Raw genomic sequence first — 27,803 nt, 5'->3', positions numbered from 1 at the left:
TACACTATTACCAATCATTGAGGGGGTGGTGTGAGATTTGGTTCAGAGCTACAATCAACCTATGAAATCACAGATCGAAATAATCTCCAATATCTGTGGCAGTTCTCTGCATTCATTTTACTTTAAATGTAACAATTTGTTTTTCAGTTTTACACGTTGAAACATTTTATTATTATTTTTTCTGCATGTGAAACAAACAAGTAGAAAATACTTCACTAACTGGGTTTTTACATTATAAGTAAACCAGCCTGAAGAGAGAAGCCTGAATTTATGTTCCAGTAACATGGTGGGTCATGTGTTTACAGAATTTACTCACAGACAACACTGCCTGTCAATATAGCTGCCGTACATATGAAACATCACCCTATGCCTTATTCTGTAAACCTGCAAGATTAGCTTGCAACACCTACTATGAACAACAGGTAGCATTATTTATCAGTTTTTATACATTAACTGATGGTATTTTTTGCCATACCATTTTACTACTAATATCAAACAGGTCAAAGGAATACATAAATAAAAGCAGTATATTAATTTCTATTCGTGCAGGTTGTTCCAAAGACATTTTGTCTTCTGCTGACTCTGGGTTGTAATATAACCAAGCTGTGCTCTTTCTGTGCATGGGTATAATACGACCTGGGTCAGTGCAGGACCTAGTCATTCAGCAGCAGAGAAACAATCACCGCTGGCTCCAATGGTGTGTGTATCCTCTGATGCACTGCAAGGGATGTCTTTGTATTCATTCAGATGTTACAGAGCTAGTGTAACTTAGTATGCGCTTAGTAAGGGTAACAGATGGGTCTTGCCTGCTTACGGCGTTCAGACTTTTGGTGTAAGTCCCTTTCTGGCAATCTCTCATTGGCAAGAGAGGTGGGAATTGCAGCCCGTGACCTAGCCTAGCGAGCACAGTCATCTTTGCCTGAGCAGAGCTGTCACACTGGGTAGATCTACCCTTTGATGAACCTCTTCAACTTCTCTAAAACAGTTTCCCCTCTGCTACTACACAACACCAAACAATGTAAGTATTCTTATGAATGTCTGTGGGACCTTTGCTACTGCTTAAGATTGTGTCCTTGTTGCAAGTTTCAAAATACTGGACAGGAATCTATCAGTATCTGTATTATGATGTTATGTGTTTTGTTTATTTCACTATTAAACTTTAAAAGGGGCTAAAAATAAAACTTTATTTTCAGTAGTCTTTTAGGTAATGTATCTCACCTTGATAATTCCCCTTCGCCAGTGGCAATCTTTTACATTTAAAAAAAAACAACCACTGAAGGATTTACAATGTGACATAATTTGTCTACAGATTTCAGAAACATCTGATTCAAAATATGCTGCGTTCATCCGGATATATCAAAATAACTAATGAAAAACTCCAGAGTGTAACATCAAGAATACTGTTAACCTCCAATTTCGATTCTGTACATTGATTTCAGTGTTACAAGTTTTAAGTTGCAGAACATTTCCAGGCATCATCAACTCCATCACAGTGAAGCAGTCTGAGAGGGGAGCTCAAGCTGGAGAAAAATAAGAACCTATCCAAAAATATACCCGTGTGTCATCAGCATATGACTGAAACTTAAAACCATGACCTAAGCCTAACAGTGCCATATAAATGTCAAAAAGAGTATCCAGGGTACATAATCTTTTGTTGACAAAAGACTTGTATAACATAAATAGATAAAACGAGCTTATTTTGTGTTTTATTTGTATTTATTCAGCTTGTCCATTATTGAGAAACAATACAAAACAAAAAAACTTATTTACACATACACCATTTTTGCAACCAGGATTATTTGCTGCTCTGAAAAACACTGGATCTTTTCTGTTCTTTATGTGTCTCTTGCCCCAAGTAAATGCAGTATTTAACCATATTAATTACAAACCCAAGCCGTAAAACACAACTGTCAGTTAAAATTATGAGATTATTCTCCTTCTATCTATGTGGCACCTCTTAAGAAACACCAGGAGGTAAGTGGGACATTTTCAGCATTTGTTTTTCTCCATTTTACCTGAAAATGTATAGCCATTTAAATCAATCTAAAACTCTTTAGTGGGTCAGTCTGCTGACCCACCAAAAGAAACAACAGATTAGAAACAGATCATTATTAGTTTGTTTGAACACAGATTCAGCCCCAAGGAAACAATGAAAATGAATGAAGGAAAGCAATGCAGTGGCAGAACTAGTTTTATACACCCAATGTCTCAGTTGGAGTAGTGATCAGTTTGTTTTTCTTCATATTAAAAATAATCGAAATTAGGCAATTGTGCTGTAGAAAATGGATATTTTATTATATGGAATTAAAGAGGATGTGTTTTGTTCATTGGGCAATCACCCTAATTAGCCCCCAACCCTACAATTGAGAGATGCAGTTAATCAGATTGCAAGGGGATGTATTTATATATGATTTTTAATGAAGCCTGAGTCTGCTGCCCATCCTTTTCAGACATTTAATCTTCTTTGCTGTCTTTCAAAGCATTCATACTGGTGCAGCAAGTTAATCACACCACTACGCTGAAGGGGTTAAATACCCTTTGTTTTCAATACAACCACTCCCAATAAGACAGGCCATCACCCACACAATGTAAGTATACAGACAGACACATGCTGTTGTGGAGCAGGGAACTCCCTGTGAGTAACTCTAGACACGTCAGTGGATTTATTAAACACCCCTCTGAAGCCCTTATTACATTTTCAAATATTGTTGCTTTGTATGATTGTCCCATTGCTGTATGTACACAGCTACACTGAATGGATACTAAAAATATATAATATCCTGAAATGTTTCACTTGAATCCTTTTTTAAATATATATATATATATATATATATATATATATATATATATATATATATATATATATATATATATATACACACAGAGTGGTCTTTCAACATTACTCTAAGCAGGCAGGGTAAACAGTGTGTTAGCTTTACACTGCTCAAATTGAATTCTAACACTTCTGTTGCTTCATCGACATTTAGCAACCCCATTAGGGATGCTATTTTTAATATATATATATATATATATATATATATATATATATTTAAAAGTGGGAAATAAAAAAACAGGAACCCTGTTTCATTCTCCATTTCAGACATATTTTCCCTTCAGCTTTACATTAGTGTAGTAAATGTAGTAAATTGCACGTTAGCAGAGAGGGGGCACATTGCAAAGCACTGCATTTCAGGGCACACAGAAATATCCAATCAAGCAAACACAATCAAGCAAAAACAATAATCTCTGCATCTTTGCGGGGACTGGAGATAACAAGCAGATAAGGAGTTGATTTTAATGAAAGTCAAAAAGAACAAGTGAAAGAATGAATAAACACAACCAAACAAATACATATTAGCAAATCATTCCTGCCATTTTGGTATCAAGACTTACATGCTAAAATGCAGAACTTGACGTTGTGTGCTTCAGTGCCATTGTGTGGATGTTGCAATTACGAAAACTGTGATGTAAACCATGTAATCCTTAACATGATTCATCATTAGTACATTTATACATGTCTGTATAGACAGAGTTCCACACTGTTCCATGCCATAGTGAAATGTTTTTTAGGATATATCATGGATGTATACAGTATGTGGTACTTTTAAGACACATTCATTTAAGAGTCTGAGTTTGTTTGTAATATATTTTGTGAGTATTGTACTTAAAAGCACACCTCAGCTCTAACTGAGTCTAACTTCATTTGTATTTTCCTGTTACTTTACACATTCACAATTTGAGTGTTGTTTGCAGCCATCTACTGGAAAAGAGTGGACCTACAGTTAATCATTTGACATGCCATTCATGCCTTACATACATGACCTTACTATGTGAAGAATAGAACCAAATCCTAAAGTCTTTGTCTATATAAAATATACAAATACAATACAAGCTGTTATAAAAACCCTGCACTCCTCTTCATAAGAAACAATACTGAAACAAAACTGATTAAAATGCACATGCCTATTAGGATGCAGAGATAATAAGGTTTTTGACATTACTCTGTCATTTGGTTCAGTGTAAAAAAAATGTGATTGTGTTATCTTGTGAATATATCATTTGGTTTGTTAAAAGGGAATTAGCAATCCACCACTCCATAGCCCAAGTACTAGTTCAGTATCAAAAATATATTCTAGAAGCGCACACACACACACACACACAGATATATATATGTGTGTGTGTGTGTGTGTGTGTGTGTGTGTGTGTGTGTGTGTGTGTGTGTGTGTGTGTGTGTTTGAGTGTTTGAGATTAAAACTTTTTTTTTAAACCCAGACACCCATTTGATTGATTTACTATCATGGTAATCGATAGCTTTCCCTACCACTCCCACCCTATTATATAAAAGAGAGTGCTTAAGTACTGGTTTAGGGAGGAAGCAACACCTTTGCATTTTGATCAGACCTTCATTAGCATAAAGAGACTAGGCCGAATTCACTGTAAAGTAGGGTCTAAATGCTAGGTTTTTCCTCCCAGCAATGTCTGGGATTTTAAAATCCTGTTAGCTTGGAGACATAGGAATGCGACCTGCAGTGGGAAATAATTACCAGTGCACAACTCATATGCATTTCTTTTCACAATACTGCATAGGTAAGACAGTAGAATTACATTCAAATACATAAAATCTTATCCTGACCTTCATACTGCGTTATACTAGAAATGTTTGATGTTGCACTGAATGAACCACCAGCATTTTGTAACACACCTGGAAGCTGAGCAACCTAAGCCACAGCAAAATAAATAACTTCTAAAAATATCTTACATTATAATGTTATAGGACAGTGGCAACTAAAAATAGACCGTATGGGATGGTGATGAATAAAGTGAGAAGACATGAAGGCCTGACAGAAATGCTAGGCAATTTGATTGATAATATAGGCAGACAAGAGAGACTGACGAAGCACAGTGGCCTGCAAAAATATTTTATTTTGTTACGATAAAGTATAACAAAAATATGATTTAACAGAAGAAATGCCAGTGTGCAATCATTGAATGTATTAGTCTCACTGTTTTTTTTTTGTTTTTTTGTCTTTTTAATATGGCACTATTTGTCGAACATGTGAAGTTGCGAGTTTAATCCATATCTTCATTTGTCTGAGAAACAAAAACAAAACAATTACACATTTGAATTTTTTCTGTTAAATCATCCTTTTGATATATTTTTTACAAACGCACAAATGTGTAGGAAAGAGTAGAGACCACCGAAATGTATCCGCTTTAAGTGATCAGTCAAAAAAGTGTCAGAACAGTAACAGTCTGAAACAGTGCATATGTAAACATCAACACACTGGAGACTTGTTAAAATATGTATGGCCTAATGTATTTCAGTATACTTATTTTTGCCAACAGCGAAATCTTAACCATGTTTATCATCACTTTTATGTTCACCTTTTAAGTTTCTATGTTGTTTGTGGGGACGTATAAATTGAATGATCTCCATGATGAAACTTTGATTGTACTTGTTTTTTGTTTTAACAAAAAAGATATACTATACTATTTTTAATATGTAATCTTACTGAAAAAAGCACACACAAAAAAGGAAGAAGAAACAAAAAGAACAGTGAGCATAGCAATGGGAATTCTCAATAAGTTTCTCAAAAGTGAAACCATTGAGAAACAAATTCAACACGAATGAAAATGAACATTAGGATGAGACAGGCTTTACTAAAAAACAATACAAAAATATCTAGATCAAATAATCTTCAAATAATTGCATCTAAGCTCTTGAAATACCACATAGGCTGGTGCATAATTGGGTAATGACTTGGCAATGTCTATATAAATACATTTTAATATTTGTCTTTATAATGTGGACAATATGGGTTAAAAACCAACCATACATTGATTGAATCCATGCTGCAGTTGTTTATAGAGAGATGTACAGTACTTTTTTTAATTTGCTCATTTTTAAGCATAGTTGATATGGCCTTATCGTATTGATCTAAAGTAAATGACGCGGGTAACTGGTTTTATTGATTCGTGTATTATTGCGACTTCGTCATCTCAAGCCGTTTGAATTGTATATTTTGTGCATCAGAAAACCAGCCCCCGGCCCCTCGCTGCGCCGTGAGATCAGTTCCGGCGGTTGATTTCCAGACGGGGGCGTTTACCAGGCACACGCGGGGTTCCTGTGTGTTTGAGATGGCGGTCAGAGCCGTGAATACAAGATCCGAATAAATATCATCACGGCAATCATTTAGATTTCATTTTTTAAAGTTAACAATTATTTTAAGTTAGATATCAAGTCGGGGCGGCATGGAGGGTGGCAAACCGTCCCTTGTTCTAGTGTATCAGGCCGTGCAGGCTCTTTATCACGACCCAGACCCGGCCGGCAAGGAGCGAGCCTCCGTATGGCTCGGGGAGCTTCAGAGATCGGTAAGTACGAGCTAGGAAACGCCGGGGATGTTGCGCGGCCTTCAAGGAAGCTATGACTGGAAGTAAAGGACGAGGTGAAATGTCTGGTATTTACGACTGTTTTATAATTTAAATCCAGGGTATATAGACACTATAACCACGACAATACACCAACAACCATAAAATGGTACTCTTTATTATCAGCCACCTAATATTATTTCCGTGGTATAAGGAAAAGCAGAATGAAGTCTTCAGGGATCTCCGGATTCCAGGGGGACCCAATCGCAGGCGTTGCTGACGAAACGCGTGATTAGTTTAGTTTGAATGTAAATAAATAGTCACAATGTTTGCTTAATGTGTAGCATTTCTGAATATCTTCAGATGTTTAGACTTAAATGTACACTTAACGGAATTATAACTGAGTGATCAGCGCTGACCATGCTCGGTGGTGTGGTTTCCAAAATGAACATGTGATATATATGAAGGAAATCGTGCAAGTGTTGTATCCGGATTTTGTGGCGACATAGTAGTCCACGGGATACACGAAAGACGATGGATGAACAAATTAATGCAGTTGCAATAAACTGTACTGGTTTTGAGTGGGGACTGTTTGGGTGGCTGCAGCCTCCATCAATGTAATTTCCGCATTTTATTCACTAGCCCTTGCAGGAAATGCTGAAGCAGCCTACATGCTAGATGGGGTTGTGGCGAGGGGAGGAAAAAATAAAAAAATACTAAACTAAATTGCGGCACCAGTTTTGAATTTGCATCTTTATTTATGATGTATATGTATTTTCCCCTGAATTCGAAATTTGTTTTCATGTGTTTTTTATGACAGAAATGCGACTGGGATAGTGAGAGGTGGGGTTTTATGTGACTCGTTTTACAAACTTACATCAACTAAACAAACCAGCCTTCCATGGTGGAGTCTAGCAGTTTTCACAATTTCAGGTTATTCGAGCTGCGATTCCAATTGCATCAGATGAAGCACAACATCTATAAATATACATATGATTTTACCTCCCCATGTACAAGTATGCAAATATTATCAAAATAAGGTAACGCGCTTGAGATTTACATGAAAGCCTGCATTGCATGCCCCTGCATTGCTGTGCAGTGTGAATACTATTTTTCTTTAGATGTATATTTATTTACACTACTTTTTGCAGATTAAGTTTCCTACTATGAAGTTTATTTTTGTACCCATAGCCTCTTAATTGCTATTATTAAATTTACATTTAATACATAATCAAATTATTTGCAATTATTGCAGTGAGTCACACATAGTTATGTTGCTGTATTGTAGAAGCAAGCGTTTCTGTGTGCATGTGTGTGTTTTCTTGTGTGTACTGTATTAAAAAACAAACGGCAAAAAAATCGATCTACTGGTAGATTCAGGTCTAACAGCAGAAGAAGCAGCAGAACTTTCTTGCCTTCAGACAAATCCTACCTTGTATTGCATCTGAGGAGCCTGATCTGCAACACTGAGAGGATGCCACCCAGAAGACGGAAGATCCCCCAACCCCCAGAAATTGAAAACTGATAAAACCGGATTTTGCCAGATCTTTGATAACTTCACATGAAAGCTCAGGAAGGGTGATTTGATGTTTTAGGTTTGGATATAGTGACATAACATCCCGGCTTGAGACAGGGCAAATGCGATTGCATAATGTTTGCTCAAAGTAAAATTCAGCATGCAACTGCAAATTATTAAGCTAGGGTTGGTGGCTCTTCCAAATAGAGCTGGTGATTAGGCATTCATATTAGTGTGGTTCATTCTTCTGTGATACAGGTGTGTACCTGTTTTTGTTTGTTAAAAGAAATTCGGTTAGGTATCCCAAAACAGCTTTTTATATCGAGCTAAAAATGCTGTTGTAATTATCATTATATGACCTCACTAAAAAGACAGTTTTGACATGGTATGGGTCATCTCCAGTGAAAATGTAACTGGAAATGTAGTTTAACCTTGGCACTAGACGTAGGTATAATGTGTAGGTATTTATGTCAGGGTGCTTAAAGGAGACTATGGAAAATTATTATGAATTTATCAACTTGAAAATAATAGAAATGGAGGCTAAACGCTACAAGATGTAAAATAAGTACAAACCATTCCTAATTTATTCTCTTATCTTGAGGGGACAATACCGATTTATTCATGATTGTATATATATAAAAAAAAAAAAGGGTGGGGCATTTAATATTACATTTTCAATCTTCACATATCTGAGTTTTGTAATGTCATAAGTAGCTTACTCTTTTTTGCAGTCTGAAAGAGTAGGTTTATTGCTGAGTCTAAAAAGCTACTGGTCATTACGTTTGTATAATTTAAAAAATCATTAATTGCTGTACTAGGGCAGTGCTCTTTGTGCACACATGATCAACAGTTTCCATGTTGCCAGGCATCAGGAGGAAACCTTGCTAGTTCATATTTTGTTTGTTCATTTAATCTGTTGTGATTATGTGACAAGGTGAACAACAGCTATCAGTTTCAGGTATTCGGCCTTGTTTTGCATGCTTGCCATGGTCAGTGTCAACTAATAGAAATTCTAGCAGGAGGGATAGGCAGTGTGTCAAGACCAGCAAGTGTGCTGACTGAGGCACCAGAATGATATTTGATTCACAGGGTCACACGCTGTATGTCGGGGACTGAAATGCATTTTAAGGACATAAAGGTTACAAGTGAAGGGAGGCCATTTGGACAATCTTGGTAGTTTTTCTTAAATTAACCCACAATTATTTAGCAGTTTCTTGAAGTCACTCAGAAAGCCACTTCTAGAACTTTGTGGCTGGCACTTCACTGCCAGATACAATTTAAATTTACCTGAGGTGTAGGATTTTAACACGCAGCTGTATTGTTGTGAACTTAAATTAAATATTGTTCCGCTAGCGATAGTACAAGGAAATATCATGTTTGTGTTTATGGCTCAGATAAAAGAAAGGATATCTGAGTTATATTTATATGGAGGTAATTTTCTTTATTATTCGGGGGTTGAAGTTTAATTCTGAAAGAACCTTTGATTGTGCAGATTTAGCCTACACTTTGCTACTGAGTTTTCATGGCAATAATTGTATCTGTGTGCATTAGGCCTATAAATTACTCTATGTAGGTGTTTCATGATGGGATTGAATGGTAAAATCATGTTCTACACCAGAAAGCAGTAGTTTCTTAAATGTTTCTTACCATTTAAAATAGTGTATATGTGCATATATATATATGCACATGCTAATCTTTAGGAATAGGCCTATTGAGTTTCGTTTTCCATTGTGTTGGTTTGTTTGGAAAAAGACACTGGTAATTGACAACAGGTTTACATGGTGACATATTTACAATTCCAGGAGTATTTTCATAGTTCTTCATAATCCATTTATTCTCAGATCGAATAGGAATACAGGCTTATATTTGCTTATGGAGTGAGAACTGGTTCATATTTAAAACATATTACTCCTACTGATACAGAGCACTGATAAGGGAAGGAAATCTTAACTGCAGTTGGGTGATTGGAGTACCACAGGTAATGTCTGTGCTCTATTACATGGAAGTTGCTGGTTCCTAGTGTGGGCAATGCCATTGCTGACGTGAATGGGAGCTCCCAGGGGTCAGTGCCTAAATGTGAACCCCTGCAGGTGGTCAGATGCTTTTTAGTGGCGTGTCACGTTTCAGAACTTTCTCATGTTCTGCTCTCAGCCCAGTCTGGGGCTCTACTGCTTCTGTTGGGCAGTGTCAGTTCAGAGGGCTTGTGTACATTTGTCTGCTCTCCTGGGCAAAGGGACAGATGCAAGGCTTTTATAAATAGCGTAGGTTGAACAGTAATGACAATTCTTAAATTAGTGTGTATGAGCAGGATTTGGAGTGTGGAGCAGTGGAGCAGCAGGGTTTTGCCCAGAGCTGGAGCAAGGATACTTGTATCTGCTCTGAGCTCTAACTTTTTTCAGAAATGTTCATGCTGAAACCTCAAATGAGATGGGAATTTAAGAAGCAATTTTTTTTTGTTTTAGTTTGGCATTTTTATAAATTGTATCAAAGTTTGTCCATTTCTAAGTTTTCTGATAAAACACAAACCTCCAGGCTCTTTCAGTCTTTTTTTTTAATTCTTCATGGCATTTAAGCATTTTATGGATTTAGTGCATGTGGGGTAAAAGTCTCAATTAAAAATAATTTTTCACACATCTGTGATATCCCTTTCGTTCAAATAAGTATTAGGTCATTTAAGTTGAGGTGGAGATGGAGCATTTAAAAAAATTAAATTAACCTGATGCCTCTAACATCACTCATAACATATATTGATTATTGATGCATTTGAAAAGGTCTGCAGTTTCACATTGCTTGTCATTGTGAAACCATCCATCCATCCATCCATCTTCGAAACCGCTTATCCTGGTGAGGGTCGGGGGGAAGCCGGAGCTGATCCCAGCAGGCATAGGGCGCAAGGCCATTGTGACACATTTTTTTTTTTTTAAATTTAAGTTGAAACCATTGTGTAGGTCAGTTACCATAGCACTGTCTGTTAGTCGATTTGCAGTTCTTTATAATAGTACTGCCCTGGCTACCTGTGAGCTCTTTCCATGGTCTGTCACATTAAGAAGTACTGTGCAGAATATTCTCTGAGTTCTTTCTTGCATTTCTCCATTATGTCACCCCCAAATCAATATTTCTTTATAAAAGTGTTCGTGTTGTACATTTATAATATAAAATGCTGCCATTCACATTTTCTCACTTAACCCTAGTCTCTAGTTCAACCCATTCAACCACTGATGTAAGATTGATTATGTATTTTACCATTTCTTGGCGACCATCATTGAACCTGTCTGAAGAGCAAATATGTGTAGCCTTTCTTCTGGTTTTATTTTCTAATATGCATTTCAGCTTCTGTCTCTGCACCTTGATTCATCACAATATAAAACCCCAAACCTGCCACTGCCCGGGGTGGGTTTGTGGTTTGATATTGTAATGATGATCTGAACTGAAAAGCATTACAACTTGGAAAAGTATCTAATGGCAATGCTCAACCTAAGTGCTTCCAGTTCCGGAAGTCAGGCCAACATGGCCAACATAATGAGTGTTTGATCAAACCTTAATGTTTGAAAATATCACTGAGTAATCTTAACAAGACTAGGTCCCACAGTATGACTAAGATCAGTTTGTAATCACTTAAGTATGTTTAAAAGGTGAAGATTGATTTGCACCAGATGGATGCCTCGCCCATTTTAAGCACCTTTGCCTTCCGTAATGTTTGGGAACTCTGTCATGAACATGTTCTATAACCTTCCTTTATAAATACATTTTACGCAGGTACCAAATACATGGAGCTTATGTTTCCAGTTTGAATCAATATTCCATACGACCATTGTATTTCTTTAAATGTAAATTGTTTCGGGATGGTAATTTGCCAGACATTTGCTATGACAGTTATTTTTGTTTTTTAAGCATATGATTACTAAACCTATAAAGAATCGTGTTTAAAGGTTAATGTTTCTTTGTGGTGGGGGGTGGTCTTAAATTTTCTCCCTGACAAATGTAAGTTGTGATGTTCCTTAATTAGCTTAGTACTGAAAGTGTGCTGTTGTAGCCCATGTTCCTCAAAGTACTGCTGCTTATCACTAATACCAATAAACATGTACAGTGGCAGAATGAGAGATGGGTGCAAATAAAGACTTGAAAAGCGGTCAGAAGTGGTCAGAAAGCGGCATTGAAACCACTTAAGTGACATTTGTGCATTTTAATCAGTATAGTCTAATTTCATTTGTTTTGTCACTGTAAATGTTCAAATAAAACAAGCTGTTCTAATGTTTTACTACAATTAAACAACAATTATATTGTACCCATGAAGGCATAGAATGTTAATGTTTTTCTTTTCTCTTTCCCTTTTAGATGTATGCTTGGGAGATATCCGATCAATTGCTCCAGTTAAAACAGGACGTTGAATCCTGTTATTTTGCGGCACAGACGATGAAAATGAAAATTCAGACCTCATTTTATGAACTTCCTGCAGAAACACACATCGCCCTAAGGGACTCACTGCTGTCACACATACAGAACCTTAAAGACCTCTCTCCCATCATTGTCACCCAGGTAAAAATCAATATCCGCATACTTTCATACAGGTCAAAGACAAACACTGTTAAACATGTCTAGTAGATACTACGGCACAGAAGATAATCATATCTCCATTACGTTTCAGTTGCTTGTCTTTGTCAATCAAATGCCAAAACCTTATCTCATATTTTATTACAGAACGGGTGGTCAGTTTAATTAAATTAGTTTGTTTGTTTCTGAGCTCAATAACTGCAGACAGTTCCATATGCACTGGTATGAAAGTAATTGGATTAGGTTAATTTATAGGCCAAGCCCTGGTTTGTCATTTCATTTATCGAGGATATGATTTTATCAGTTTAGTCTTACCCTCCTGTCTTTGGGGGGAGACTTCATAATCTGGCCTTTGGTCTTTTGAGTGCTCTGTCTTTTATTAGTTATCTATAACAGCATTCTCCAGTATGTCAGTTGAACAGCAGCTAATTTCTTTTCATTTGTTGCTTGAAGCAACAAGATGTGACAGTTAAACTCACTGTACACAACCTCTGTAGGTTTGGTTTATGTATTGCATTAATCAGTTGATAGCCTCTACTTTACCTAATAGACCAGGCTTTGCTAGTTATAGAGTACAATGAGTGGAAACAAGTTTATACCTTATGGCACTGCTGAACATACATTAGAAGCAACTGCTTTAGATCAGGTATACTTCAGGTTATCTTCACACCAACTTACTGTAATTATGACATTACGGTTAAGTTGTTGCATAGTACTTAAACCTGCAGCCTTTGAACTTACAAACATTACTAAAATACTTGTGCAGGCCATTATGTGAGTTTTAAACAAGCCTCCCAAGGTCAAAGTGCTACTTTGTACTGTTCGAGATGCTTTAGAATGGTTTTGTTCTTCAAGCTGATGAAATAGTGATTTAGTCTGCAGATGATAATGTAAGACCAAGGTCAGAAATAATTACTTTGTATGGGGGCTGAGGCAATGTGCTCCACATGCAAAGGTCCACGTTTGCTAAATATACTCCACCATAAAAAAAGGTCAAGTATATTTCCTGTCAATACTCAAAATTTGAAATCCCTGCTCTCTCTTTCCCAGCTCGCTCTAGCAATAGCCGACCTTGCCCTGCAGATGGCATCTTGGAAAGGGTGTGTCCAGACGCTTATTGAGAAGTAAGTTTAATATTATTTCCACCCCCCCCCCCCTCTACTGTAGGCCCAGCCTAACAATTAATATTTTAATTAATAACATCTGTATCCTGTAATTAATTTCAACTGCAGCAAGGTAATGAAAAGTTCTAATGAAAAAGATGAAAAGCCCATATTAACGGCCTATCCCACTGCATAAATAAATCATCCTTAAAGCAGGGATCGTTGTCTAGGGGAATCAAAATATTAACATGCAAAACATGTTCTAAAGAAACCTTTCAGGGGTTTACACAAATAATGTATTCATTAGAGTTTAGGAAAATGTTGAACAAAGTGTAAATATGCCAAACTTGTTTAAAAATGCCTCTGAATAAATGTTCGTTTTCTTTGTAGGTACAGCAACGATGTCTCCTCACTCCTGTTTTTGATTGAAATCCTCACTGTTTTGCCTGAAGAGGTGCACAGTCGCTCCCTTCGAATCGGTGCCAATCGTCGTACTGAGATCATTGAAGACTTGGCTTATTACTCGAGCACTGTTGTGACTCTTCTGGTAAGAAAAGAGCACCCTGTTCTAAGGAAAGTCATTAGCCTAGCTTGCCAAGGCTTACAGCATGCAGAGCTTGTGTGATAATAGGTAGTGGACTTCCCAAGACTTTCTCCAAGGTCAGTGTGTTCAGTATGAAACAAAAATCCCTGATTATACCTTTAAATGACGATGCAAGAACTCTTATCCCTCCATTCTCCTTTATTTCATCAACTGTATAAAGTCAAACCAACAAAAACGACACTTGGTCATATCGACTTTTTAGCTTCTGCAGAAATGAAATGCTTATCACTCTGTGAACACTGACTTCCTGTTTTGTTTTTAACTTTTTGGTTTTTTCTCACTCTGTATTTGAAATGCTGATCTTGACACCTTTCTCACTTAGTTGCTAATCAATGAAACTCTGCACAGGGAATTAAAATGACTAGTGTTAAAAATCTGGTGTTGTCTTGGGGTTTCTGAGGTGTGCTAATTGTAGGGATTTTGTGCTTTTGTTTCCTGCCAGATGTCTTGTGTGGAGAAGACAGGGAGTGATGAGAAGATGCTAATTAAGGCATTCCGTTGCCTTGGGAGCTGGTTCAACCTTGGAGTTTTGGATAGCAATTTTATGGCCAACAACCAGCTGTTAATGATACTCTTCCAGGTGCTGGTGAGTATACAGGCCTGTTTGAACGACCAGTAGAAATCATTTTGGTGTAAATAACATTAAACTGTTTTGGGACTTCCCTGCCAACTCCAACTTTGTTTTCCAACGTTTTGCATAATCCTGCAACAGATCAAAGCCCCTTCAAACATTAATACCATGAATGGTTAACTTTACTTATTAATCATTACACTTAACTACAGTTATTCTTCATTTGTGTGATGTGTTTATGTAGTTCCATTATTCCATTCAATTTCAGTGTTTTGTTTTTGTGTTCTGTGGTTTGAATTTGATTTAAATTATTGTGTTTTTACAATCTAATTACTCCATTCAGTAGTAATGTTAAGCTGTGAGAAAGAAGGGTAATGAGAGGAATACAATAACGTATACATATATATAAACAGAATTGTTTTAGATTTTAATCATTCAGTATAATGGATGAACATCATCAAGAATCTCATATTTAAAGGAAAGCATACAATCCATCTGACTGATGTGAATTGTAAGAGAATTTCAAAAAGGTGCCATTTGGTTCTTCATTAATATTTTACCCGTAACCTAATTGAGTGTTTTTGATGTTTCTCAGTGTGTAGCTTTATCATGGTGTACATAGTTAAACCTGTCTGCATGTATAATCTAAACAAAACACAAAACTGAATCTTGTCTTCAAGATGTCACCTCTACTGCATTCACCCACATATAGTAACTATAGGAAGCATTCACCCTTCTTGGACTTTTTCACATATTGTTGTTATGACCAGCAATTGATGCATTTACATTTTAATTTATTTCGCTTTGATTTACACCACCTACTCCACACTTTCAGTGTGGGGTGGGGGGAATGATTGTGTGTCAAAACTAATCAATTAAAAATTAAAAATCTGAACAGTCTTCTTCAGATAAGTATCCATCCCCTTTGCTATGACACTCCTAAATAAGCTCAGGTGCAACCAGTTGCATTCAGAATTCACATAATAAATTGAATGGAGTCCATCTGTGTAGAAAATAAAATATTTTAGATTAAACACACCTGTCTCTTTAAGGTCCCACAGTTGGGTAGTCTTTCAAAGCAATGATGCTATCATAAAGTCCAAGGAGATTTCATAACCTCTCCAGGATATAGTTGTGAAAAAGGCACAGATCAGGAGAGGGGTATTAATAGATTTAAAAGTCATTGACTATCTTGGAACACAGTCAACTCAATCATTAAGAAAAGTTACCACCCAGAATCTGCTTAGAGCAGTCCATCCTCCCAAACTGAGCAGCTGGGTAACAAGGACATTGGTCAGAGAAGCCACCAAGAGGATGATGATGATAACTCTGAAAGATCCACATTCAGTAGCTGAAATGGCTGCAGTTTGTAATTCTTTCTTGAACTACTTACACCCATTGTAACAGCTGTGAGAAATCTCCAACACATTTAGTCACTGGTTTGTTCTCCCTTTTCTATTTCCCATTTCAGCAAAGGGATGAGACTCCCACCAACTTGCATGAGGCAGCCTCAGACTGTGTGTGCTCTGCACTGTATGCAATCGAGAATGTAGATAACAACATGCCCCTAGCACTGCAACTATTCCAAGGGGTCCTGACATTGGAGACCGCCTACCACATGGCTGTGGCTCGGGAGGATCTAGACAAGTAATGTATTTGTTTGAAGATATTTATTGAGAGCAGCACTTCTGGCTTCACTGCTGAAATATTAAAAAGGTTATGACATTTGGGCAAATTGAGGAAATTTAATTTGGTTCATTGTCGTATGAAAATATTAAATAAAATTAAAGACTGGAATAAATTAAGTGTTTGTTCAGAGGAACAACAAAAAGCGTCATGGCACAGAAGTAATGTTTTTAGCCTTTCTTTACCTTTACATGTAATCTGCTTGTCTTTAATGTGACTTATTAAAAAGCCCTTCAAAGACAAGAGATCATCTAAAAGTATAAGTTGCATATGAACATTTCACCTCCACTGCAGAATGTATTCGGTGTTGTAACCGAACATTTCCTTCCTGCAGGGTTTTGAATTACTGCCGTATTTTCACCGAGCTGTGCGAGACGTTCTTGGAGACGATTGTAAGGAGTCCTGGTCAGGGCATGGGAGACCTGCGGACACTAGAGCTCCTCCTTATCTGTGCAGGACACCCGCAGTATGAAGTACGTCAGGATCGGAGTTGCACTCGCTGATCCTATTTCGCATTTGTTCATTTAAATCACTTATTTCACCGGTTAGAAATTGTAAGGGTTCTCACTGGTGGTAACCATGTTTTAGACATTGTTTAGGAGTATTTTAGGAGTAGCTGTTGAGCAAATCCGAGGAACACGAGAACCTTGCCCTAGACTTCTGTAGTGACAGGAACCTTGACATTTTACAATAAGTAGGATTGTGTGTGTGTTTCAAATGGGTATCACACCCTGATTGTGTTATTAGATTGAGATAATCATTGCTCTTAACCTCATAGCCATTAAAATATCTACATCTTAAAAACTAAATTAATCTTCTTTTTATTTTGTATTTAAAAACATCATGCTTACTTAAACGCATGTGACTTCTTTCTCCCAGGCAGACACTATTTGTTGTATATACAGTTAACATTATCTGCCTGAGACTGTGGCCTTTTGCACAGGACAGAGTTATGTGCTTGGTTTTGGACAGATCTTGCTTCATGTCTACAATCCAGAGAGATTCAGTCATGTGCTGACCTGTGCCCAAATCTCAGTGTGCATTGGTTTTCATCTCCTTGTCTTTTCTGTTCTGCAGGTTGTAGAGATCTCCTTTAATTTCTGGTATAGACTAGGAGAACATCTATATAAAACCAGTGACCCAATGCTTCATGGGATATTCCGACCGTACATCCAGAGATTGCTGCACGCATTGGCCAGACACTGCCAACTAGAACCTGATCATGTGAGTAGCGTGTGTGATTGCACCTCCAGTAAAAACTGATTTTCTTTTATATATTTCTTCTCCCTTTGCTCATAAGTGGCTTGTTATATCTTAATAAAATGCTATTAAATGATAATGTAAATTTAAATGAATCAGCTGCAGCTAATAGACTTGATGATTCTAAACTATAATTTAGTGGTTTTCAGTCCTGAGATGTCAAGACCATTCTTTAGCAATATGTTTTTTTTATTTTTACTGATTGGTTTCATGTTGCATTTCCTTTACTTAGGATGCCTCTGTCAATGACACGGGGGAAAACCAATACAAATCCATTCTAGGGGGTAGCCTACTATGTCCAGTTTAATGGCATTATTAAAAAAAATAACAATAAGAAAAATATTGATTCTGTCAATCATTTGAATAGTTGACCTGATTTCCTTAAAAAAAAATGACACCATTCTGTCTTGAAATATTATTTCATGCAAGGAGTAGAGAGAAGCCAGCTTAGCGCTACAAGAGCTTTCTTAAACTGTCATCAGCTTTTGAAGATTTTGAAAGGATTTGACAATGCCTTGATTTATTATTATTTATTTTAACTTTTCTTTTAAAGGAAGGAATACCTGAAGACACGGACGATTTTGGCGAATTCAGGATGAGAGTGTCAGATCTGGTGAAGGATGTGATTTTCTTGGTCGGATCCATGGAGTGTTTCTCACAGGTGCTTTGAATAAGCCTCATTAGAAATGTAACTTTACATTAGGTGATGTAACCAGGTTGCTGGTATGTTACTCCTATTTTGAAAATATTTTCCCGTGTAGATCTCAAACCCTTCTGGTATCTTCTCTTGCAGCTTTACTCCACCCTGAAAGATGGGAATCCACCGTGGGAGGTGACTGAGGCTGTGCTGTTTATAATGGCTGCTATTGCCAAGAGTGTAGATCCGTGAGTAGATACTCAATTTTCTTCTTAACGTTGATACTCGCCATAGATTGTCATGTGATTTATTATATACTGATATTATTTTTTAAATTGTTTTATTGCAGTGAGAATAACCCAACCCTAACAGAAGTGCTGGAGCAAGTGGTTCTCCTTCCCCAGACTGTGCACATTGCTGTGAGATACACGAGCATTGAGCTGGTGGGAGAGATGAGTGAGGTTGTGGACCGCAATCCCCGTTTCCTAGGTAAGCAGTCATTGTTTTCAGTTTCATTACTGAGGATTATTGTACTGAAGAAAGATCATGTGGCTTTAGGGATGACTTATAAACCAGCAACATCTAACAAATACGACTTGGTAGAGATGAGCACATTAGCGACCAAACCGAGTAAGAGCCGTTTTGTTGTCACGGGGCACACTAACACGATACAAAACTTCAGCCTTTCGGCTTAGCCCCATTTATTTCATAAACTCGGTAAATAAATATTAATCGTGTAAATAGTTCTCAAAATGCCTAGATTTTAACACCTGTTGGAGAGCACTGTCACAGAAGATGGAATTTTGTGACCCCGAGATGCACGTCATCCTTTTTAATTCCAGGACTCGGATCTTTTGCAGTCACGTAAATCACCTATTTAAAGGTCGCGGTGTCAACATATGATCCTGGAGACTTGCGTTTATACATGCATATTCTTATGAAACCAGCTTTCCAGGGAGCTTCCTACATAACTGGCAGTCTGTGTAAACTCTGTTAGAGAGTTGTCATGACCAGAGATCAGGAGAACCGTACTGCTCCTCTCTGTGTGCAGTGGCTGGTCTCCTGTGCAAAGTGAAGGGTACTCATCCCGCTGCCCTGTCTTTCCCCTCTCCTTTCAGATCCTGTCCTGAATTATTTAATGAAGGGGCTGAGGGAGAAGCCCCTGGCCTCGGTCGCCGCTAAAGCAATTCACAATATCTGCTCCGTGTGCCGAGACCACATGGCTCAGCACTTCCAAGGCCTCTTAGACATCGCCCGGGCCCTGGACTCCTTCGCATTGTCTCCAGAAGCCGCTGTGGGGCTCCTGAAAGGTACTTTTCTCTCATTGTTATTGCAGTTATAGTTTCTACAATATGTACAAAATAGTTAATAACAAATTGAGATACTTTTGTTCTTGGGTATTTTACCCCAGGACTGGGAAAAAAAATAAAAATAAATAAGTGTCCAGCTACAGATTTGTAGAAGGTATGAAAAACAAATATATAATGACCATACAGAGGTTTTAGTTTTGGCTGATGCAAATGGACCTTCAGATGTTCTCCTAGCTGTAAGTGTACATTTATAATTTATGGTGCATAAATTACATTTTGGGGGTAATGGAGATATGTCATAATTATTAACTCGCCCATCTGATTTCTCTATTTAGGCACTGCCTTGGTTTTGGCTCGGCTCCCCCTAGAGAAGATTGCTGAATGCCTAAGTGATCTCTGCGCAGTTCAGGTTATAGCCCTTAAAAAGGTAAGTGACATAGTTTAACTTTCTTAAATATTTATACACAATACAAGATCCTAAATGTGACTCACTAAGTTTGTTTTCCAGATTATGACCATTATGTAGATAAAGTACTTCTGTTTATTTGTTCAGTGCAATACTTAATTCGCTAATAACTGGGTTATTGTATTTAAATCATTTTTGCACCTGTGTTTTCCAGTATGTTTATTTAAAAGTTAAAATGTAAAGGAACAAATCATTGTCTTAGTTACTAAGTTGCATATTTTGATTCTACAGCTTCTTTCTCAGGAGCCAAGCAATGGTAAATCTTCAGACCCCACAGTATGGCTAGATAGATTAGCAGTAATTTTCAGGTAAGAATTTAACGCACATTCAGTAAGTAAATTGTCTAACCATGTTTTTTCTCCATAATATGTATTACATTATACTCAGTGATTCCGGGGTGATACAATCCACTATCATTGATGAACCCTTATTGGTCACCAGTGGGGGTTTGAATTCATCTACATTTTGTGAGAAGGATTGAGTTGGATAATGGAACAGAGAAAAGTAAAATATTTAAAAACACTTAAAAGGTATAAGATTTGGTCCCATATGGTCTTTCCCTCTGGTGTTATACTGTTAAGTGTAATATTTGTAATTTGGTTGTATTTTTGACATTGATCTTATCAGAAGCATGTTTTATTTTTATAAATTGCCTGGTTTAAATACAGTATTTCAACATATATGTCAGTGATTGGTGTACAATAAAATGAAATCAATGACCTTGCTCGTAATTTACAATGACATGAGCAGGAACTTCATTATAGTCATTTTAAGAAACTCCAAGTACAATTGGGTAATATATTTACCATTCCCTCTGTCCTTATCTGAAATGTTGTGTTTTTACTTGCAATTTAATGTAACCCTGATTTGAACTTTGTGTTAAGTGTGACAACACCTAGTTATGTTTTTTTATGTATATGACCATAAATGGAAATTCTGAACAAAAATGTGATAATGGTATTCTGAAAACATAATAGCTAGGAGGTGATCCAAAGTGATAAAAGGTCGAACAACAACATCCAAAAAGAATAAATGGTTATAAATATATTATTTGTCCAGATCTTTGCAGCTTTATGTTCTTTTCAGGCACACAAACCCTATTGTAGAAAATGGCCAGACGCATCCATGTCAAAAAGTTATTCAAGAAGTAAGTTATCTCACCTTATAATTAGATGTCTTCATTTTTATTTCATGAATGTGTTCTGGTTGTTGGCATTCTTTTGTTTGTGTTTAAGGCAACCTCGGTGTTGCTATTGTACAGTACTAAACTGAGTGTGGGATTCATTTTTGTGTTATTTTTAATTTCAACAAAGGACCTGTTACATTGCTGTACTCATGACTGCTGTATTCTCCTTTAGATTTGGCCTGTCCTGTCGGAAACCTTAAACAAGCACCAGGCAGATAACAGGATTGTGGAGCGCTGCTGTCGGTGTCTGCGCTTCGCAGTACGCTGCGTTGGGAAGGGCTCAGCCGCTCTCTTGCAGCCTCTGGTCACTCAGGTATGAGGGGAGCTGTTCACTAATGCACACGCTGGAAATAAAACTGTGTAAACTGTAAAAAAACAGTTGTGTAAATTATAAGTTTGAATTTCTGCTTGGAACAGATTAAGAATGTAAAAATGTATCTTTTATGACATCCATTGATATTTCTCCAGAAATAAAAATGTCTCTTAAAACTCTGTTCTTCCCCTGCTCAGATGGTGAATGTGTATCAGGTTTACCCCCACTCATGTTTCCTGTATCTGGGAAGCATCCTGGTGGACGAGTATGGGATGGAGGAAGGCTGTCGACAGGGCCTTTTAGACATGTTACAGGTAAACTACTTCTATTTCTGCAACTACAGGAATTTGAAGCTGAGTATTTTACATTTCATGTTGCGTAATGTGCTTTAGGACTTGGATGTCTCCATTCTGTCTCAACTCGAACATTTATAAAATATATATATTTGAACACTTGCTCTAAAATGAACATTTGCTATTTGTGCACTAGATTTCAGTTTGTTTCTTAACCAGATTAAAGTCATTAACTAATTTAATGTTGCTTTCTCTCTCTCTCTTTCTTCAGGCTTTGTGTATGCCTACATTTCAGCTGCTGGAACAGCCCAATGGTCTGAGAAATCACCCTGATACCGTAGATGATCTCTTCAGACTGGCAACAAGGTAATATCTGTAGTTTCCATCATGTATTAATATATTTATTGTAACTACAGTTTAGTTGGGCTTTTTGGACGATCATCAGATTAAAACTTAGTCAATTAATTCCATCCCCCAAAATGGAGAATCCTTTGGCCCGATGGTTTCAGTGGTACAATATTTACTTATTGTGTCATATTGTCAGCTAATCTCATTAATTTGACACGCGCACACAGGTTCATACAGCGCAGTCCAGTCACCCTGCTCAGCAGCCAGATCATCATCCATATTATCCAGTGTGCCATCGCTGCCACCACGCTGGACCACCGGGACGCCAACTGCAGCGTCATGAAGTTCGTTCGGGATCTCATCCACACCGGTGTCACCAATGATGTAAGTTTAACCCCACAGAGGAAGCAGCTATTCAGGTGTAAAAAGTGGATTTAATTTTTATTTCAGGATGGTCCTTTTTTGCGTATGAAAAATTAGTACCCATATGTAGGCCACTACCCCAGTCTTACAGTCTTAAAGATGCTGAACAAAAATAATGTGAAGAGAAAATGAATACCCACTCTGGTGGAATGAAAACCAGAAACCCCTTCAGCCCTCGAGGACTGCAGTTGCCTCCCCCTGCCTTAACAGCTAGACCTCAGGCCCAGAGGGTTGTGCTCGCTGGAGAAACGTGTGTTGTGATGCACATAATTTGAACTATTTCATTTCAAGTATGGATCCTTTACAGTTTTGTATAATGCTTGAATGGCAGTGCTTATCCACAGCAGGCTTAAGTCCCGCCATTTGTGTAATATTCATGTGTAAACCTTCATATTAACTCCCTAATATTTGTGTTTCACAGCACGAAGATGACTTTGAGTTACGCAAGGAATTGATCCAGCAGGCGATGGGTCAGCATGGGGCACAGCTCGTGACTCAGCTGTTACACACCTGTTGTTTCTGCCTCCCACCCTACACACTGCCTGACGTGGCTGAGGTTATCTGGGAAATTATGCTCTTTGACCGGCCGGTGAGTTAAAATTTTCCAAGGATATGTTTTTTTTTTTTTTATTCTCTTCAGTTAATTTATTTGCACACACTATGCAAACACAATGGAAAACAGGCTTTTAAACTGGTCTTTATTGCAGAAATAGAATGCAGTTTGTCTCAAATAATATTTCGGGAATTGAGTTCAAGGTATGTGTCCTGGAAGAATCATTGTGCAGTTGCCAAATCAATTATAATACAGCACTTTACACATTGTCTCCAAGTGTAATTTTTGCAAAAAAGAACAGTTAAAACAGTTCCCACATGAAAGCCCAGAAAACAGATCTCACTTTCACTGTGCCTCAGGGCCCCCTTACTCGCATGACTTACACCAAAAACAGTCATGTGACCTAATGGCCGCCTGCCATTGGTGTATTAGACTGTTACCTTGGAGTAACAGGCTGCAACTACAGAACTGAAGCCTTTTTATGTGTATTATGCAGCAAAAACTGGATTGTTACCCTCCTGTTACAATATGCAATAGAGGGTTAAAAGGCGGTTCTCAGGTAAGTGTTATACCCTCTTTGTTGCTTATTATCAGAGGTGACTAGGTTACTACAGTGTTTTTCCACAAGATGGCAGTATATTCTATGAGTTTAGTGCCTGACCAGTGCATCAGGAAAACCAGTGAGCCACAGAAATTGAGACTTTTTAAACTTTAGACCTTTAGTACTTTCTGTAACTCCTTGGCGACTTGCTGGATTCATATGTTGGTTGTCCTTTAATACAAGAGCTGTATGTTAAATGGTAAGGATTTTCTCAAAAAGCACAGGAGTTTATGATTTTCTCTGTGGTTCTTGTGCACCCTGTATGAAGTGCCTGTTCTGTGATGTCATATTAGAGTAAAGGAATTGTGAAATCCATGATCAAAATGTAATTCATAAATATTCCCTAAACAGCCTGCAAAAAAAAAAAAGAAAATAAAGCTTTATAAATAAACACAACTTTATTAGTTTTTTTGTTTTTTTTAGGTTTGTTTGATACCAGTTTGTGATATAAATGGAAGAAGTATTTGTGACTGAAGCCATCCATTCCTTCAAACAGATATTTTGCCGCTGGCTGGAGAGTGCGTTGAAGGGGCTGCCAAAGGAGACATCCGGAGGAGCGGTGACAGTGACACACAAGCAGCTCACGGACTTCCACAAACAAGTCACCAGGTAACCAAAAGAAGATCCCGAGAATTACATCCTTGACTTCAGATTACTTCAAATGATATTCACCAAAGAAGTATAATTAAAACAATAATTCTAATCACTTGGTTACTTGATTTATTTAATACCCTATGAGCTTTCAAAAGTATGTGCATTCTTCTCTACAGTTCCTGCTTTTGGCATCTTTCTTTTTGGTCGTCATGTTTAGCTAAATACTATGTTAACAATTGTGTAAATACTCTGGTACGGAGTTATCTGGACAGTTAAAAACATCTTTCTTCCCAAGTGACCTTGTTGATGAGGAAGTAATGCCAAAGTCTTGGGGGTGGTTCTTGTTTCGGGACTGTTTTGCCATCTTTCACATCTGCAAAACACAGTGCGTCGCTGAGAAAGCTGTTGGTGTCCGGAGGTGTTGTGTTGCAAGAAAAGGCTAAAAAGGCATCGCATTATTTAAGAAGCTCTTCATTGGTGACTCATACAGTCCCTTCAGGGGGTTAACCGGGCCTGCGACGACAAGCATTCAATTGTGAATTTTCTTTCAGTGGAAAGTTAAGGAAGGTGAACTTATTTGGAGGAGTAATCTGGATTCCTTGGGCAAGTCTCAACTGGAGTTTAGGAGTGTTCATGTAACGAAAGAAAACTCATTATAACTCCCATTATCATAAGTCACACTTTTTCATGCTAATATAGCTCTTTCCAAAAATAAAAATAAACTTCTTTCCTAAGAGCTGAAACTGCCCACAGGTTGACACACAGAAACTAAGGGATAGGCCAAATCAAAACTTCGACCCACCTGCGAATCATATTACACACTTGTACCCTAAGGTGTTTTGATTGCAATACGGTAGAGGTTAGTACTCTGTGTTTCACTGGTAGGTCAAAGTTTTGGTCCTAAGTCTCTTCCTAGATGTCCAGATAAATCCCAGCATTGTCCCTCCTCACATCCAATCTGCTGGACTGTTTATTAGACCTCACTATGATCTAATCCTTTCTTTTATTTTGAAGTGTTAGTCATGTACAGTTAGTGGCAGCAGAGGAAATCCAATAATTGAAATGTACTTGTATGTCCATCAGATTCAATATCAGATTCCACATTGTATTCCAAGCATGAGTGTTTGTTTTGTTTTCTTGTAACCTTTTTGTAACCTCCGTCTTCAGTCCACTTCGATAGCATCCCTCAAAGCACCTCTGAAAGAAGATCACCGACAAATATGCCGTCCTCTACATGATTCATAATCTCATGTTTCATTTTGTTCTTAACACTCCTCTTCTTTCTTCCAGTGCTGAAGAATGCAAACAGGTCTGTTGGGCGCTAAGAGAATTCACCAGATTGTTTCGATAGCTGTGTTTGCACGTTCCATCAGAAGACCAGGTAAAGAATCATCATAAATTAGGATATGATGTCCTCAGGGGACATGTGGGTTTAGGGTTACTAGCAGTGTAATACTAAGTTAAGCTGATGCAGTAGCCCCTCAGTCAGTTTGATTTCAGAGACATGAACACCGCAGTCTTGACGTTTTTCTCCAGTGATGTGAGTGTGTAGTTTGGAACTTTTAGCAGAAATCCATTAATTCTGAGGATACAAAATAGAGAAACGAGCTACACAAGGAATATGTGGGGACAATGTTCGAGGAGCATTTAAAAACATCTTAATTTCTTTAAATGCCACTTCCACTTCTTCAACTGGAGGGATGAAACATTTGCATTATGTCATGACTTATTTTTGTAGTACACTTATTTAGAAACAGCCTTATTTTACAATGGGAGAGGTAGTGATGGAGTTGATGGAATAGTTTAATTTCCAAACTGCTTTCTGGGTGTTCATGTAGAAGATTTGATTTAAATCATGCTCCACTGTTTGTTTCTTGAATCTCTTCCACTGATCTGCATAATTTTATTAAGTTCATATTAGTGTTCAGACCTCTTGGATGCAGGTGTTGTCTTGTGGGTATGCAGGTCTGAAGAAATGTTGTCATTTTTAACATTTCTTTTAGGACTATCCCTTGTTGGCAACATTGAGAGGTAACATTATGGAACAAGGTGACGGCAAATCAAGCGGGAGCTCCCTCGTTATGGACAGATGGGAAATGGCCTACTGTGTAAAGCCATCGGGACGCATTTCAGCATTTTAGTGACTTACTTCACAAGGCTTGCGAGAATGAGGTGGGTAAGAGATGTCCAAAAAGGCCTGGCGTAAAGATGGCTGCAACTGGACAGACAGCATGAGGGAAGACTGCTTTCCTGGGGGACTGCTAAAATAAGGAACTTTTGCTGATTAAAAAAATTATTTGCTCAGCGTCTGTTGGATTTCTACAAATCAAGAATCCATCGAGAGAAAAAAGAAATGGATGTGCCTGGTATTTTAAAAAAAAATAAAAAAATAAATAAAAGACTTCTGTAAGTTTTTAAAATACAAGAAAAAAAAAATAGATTTATTTTCATGGACTGTCTTTAGATTGACCAAACATGGTTTGCTGTCTGTGCCATATAAAGAGAGAGAGAGAGAGGGAGAGAGGGAGTGAGAGAAAAAGCAAATCCTCGATTCCAATTACAGAAGCCCTTGGGATTTGGAAATAACAGCTGGGAGTTTCAGCTGCCCATTACCTTTACCTTTTTAAACATTGGCTGGAGTTTTACCATTCTGATGCCAGGCTGAGCTGTAACATATTGATGAGTGGACTCTGGCTGTTTTTTTTTTTTTTTTCCCTTTTTTTTTTTTTTTTTTTCTTTCCTCCTCCAGCAGCAAATCTGGAATTAAAAATCATCAAAAGGTGGCTGTTGAGATCTAGGAGTTGTGCTGACATGCTGTTCCATCTGGTGTTGTAGCCATCTTGTGAACAATAAATAAAAGTGAGGACAACTGGTTTCAGCTTGGTCTTTTGTGGCTTGCTTTAAGCAGGGCTTTTTGTATGTATGTATGTATTTATTTATTTATTTGTGAATGTGCTCCTTGGCAAAGAACCAGTTAGACCAGTCTCAGGTAACAGCCAGCATTGTTTCCAATTGCACTCTTACCTTGTAGGCAACCTTTCACAAGTGCTTATTGCCAAATGAGTGGCTTCACCTCCTGCTACATCCCCTACCCCGTCCTCTGAGCAGCTTCCTTCTCCGGTTAGTCATCTAATTACAGTGTTGTCAGGGCTCCTCGGACACAGAGCACGCAGGGCAGTGGGTACTGTTTACATCAGGCGTCTATTATGGGATTTATGTTTTATCTAATCACCACAAGACATGAATGAAAAGAAAGCCACTATTATACTGCTAGTTTGAGGCAGAGGTTCAGGATTATGCAAACAAATCCATAAATTACAGTTTGTAACGTGCACTTCGCACAAAAGCTGCTTTAACTTAATCTTGTCCCTAGTCTTTTAAGGATAGTCGAACAAAGACGTATAATCATGGGGAAAGGT

At 37.7% G+C, this 27,803-nt stretch overlaps 1 protein-coding gene across 2 annotated transcripts; it reads left to right on the top strand.

Moving 5' to 3' along the window:
* The first annotated feature begins 6,101 nt into the window (after positions 1-6,101).
* tnpo3 (transportin 3) lies at positions 6,102-27,253 on the top strand. Of its 2 annotated transcripts, none has more exons than XM_066705183.1 (23): positions 6,102-6,372; positions 12,221-12,421; positions 13,487-13,560; positions 13,930-14,086; positions 14,586-14,729; positions 16,186-16,361; positions 16,735-16,873; positions 17,478-17,624; positions 18,214-18,321; positions 18,454-18,545; positions 18,647-18,786; positions 19,416-19,607; positions 19,943-20,034; positions 20,305-20,381; positions 21,160-21,220; positions 21,432-21,572; positions 21,770-21,886; positions 22,137-22,231; positions 22,441-22,597; positions 23,058-23,225; positions 24,287-24,399; positions 25,675-25,765; positions 26,388-27,253. In XM_066705183.1, exons 1-22 carry the CDS (start codon positions 6,253-6,255, stop codon positions 25,733-25,735), a joined length of 2,772 nt encoding a protein of 923 aa, XP_066561280.1. In that variant the 5' UTR covers positions 6,102-6,252; the 3' UTR covers positions 25,736-25,765; positions 26,388-27,253. The 2 variants fall into 2 exon arrangements, with proteins under 2 accessions (XP_066561280.1, XP_066561279.1); XM_066705182.1 differs by having other exon boundaries at positions 21,133-21,220.
* Positions 27,254-27,803: the final 550 nt, after the last annotated feature.

The sequence above is a fragment of the Amia ocellicauda genome, chromosome 5 (assembly GCF_036373705.1).
Source record: "Amia ocellicauda isolate fAmiCal2 chromosome 5, fAmiCal2.hap1, whole genome shotgun sequence".
NCBI classification, from domain to species: Eukaryota; Metazoa; Chordata; class Actinopteri; order Amiiformes; family Amiidae; genus Amia; species Amia ocellicauda.
The sequence above is the reverse complement of the archived record's forward strand: the minus strand, read 5'-3'. Positions and strand labels throughout refer to the sequence as shown.

What these genes read in the sequence shown, in the direction of transcription:
- tnpo3 (XM_066705182.1), top strand. Translation starts at nt 6,253, where the DNA reads ATGGAGGGTGGCAAACCGTCCCTTGTTCTAGTGTATCAGGCCGTGCAG. An exon ending in TCGGGGAGCTTCAGAGATCG is followed by an intron (nt 6,373 to 12,220) that starts GTAAGTACGAGC and finishes TTTCCCTTTTAG; the next exon opens with ATGTATGCTTGGGAGATATC. An exon ending in GCTCGGGAGGATCTAGACAA is followed by an intron (nt 16,362 to 16,734) that starts GTAATGTATTTG and finishes TCCTTCCTGCAG; the next exon opens with GGTTTTGAATTACTGCCGTA.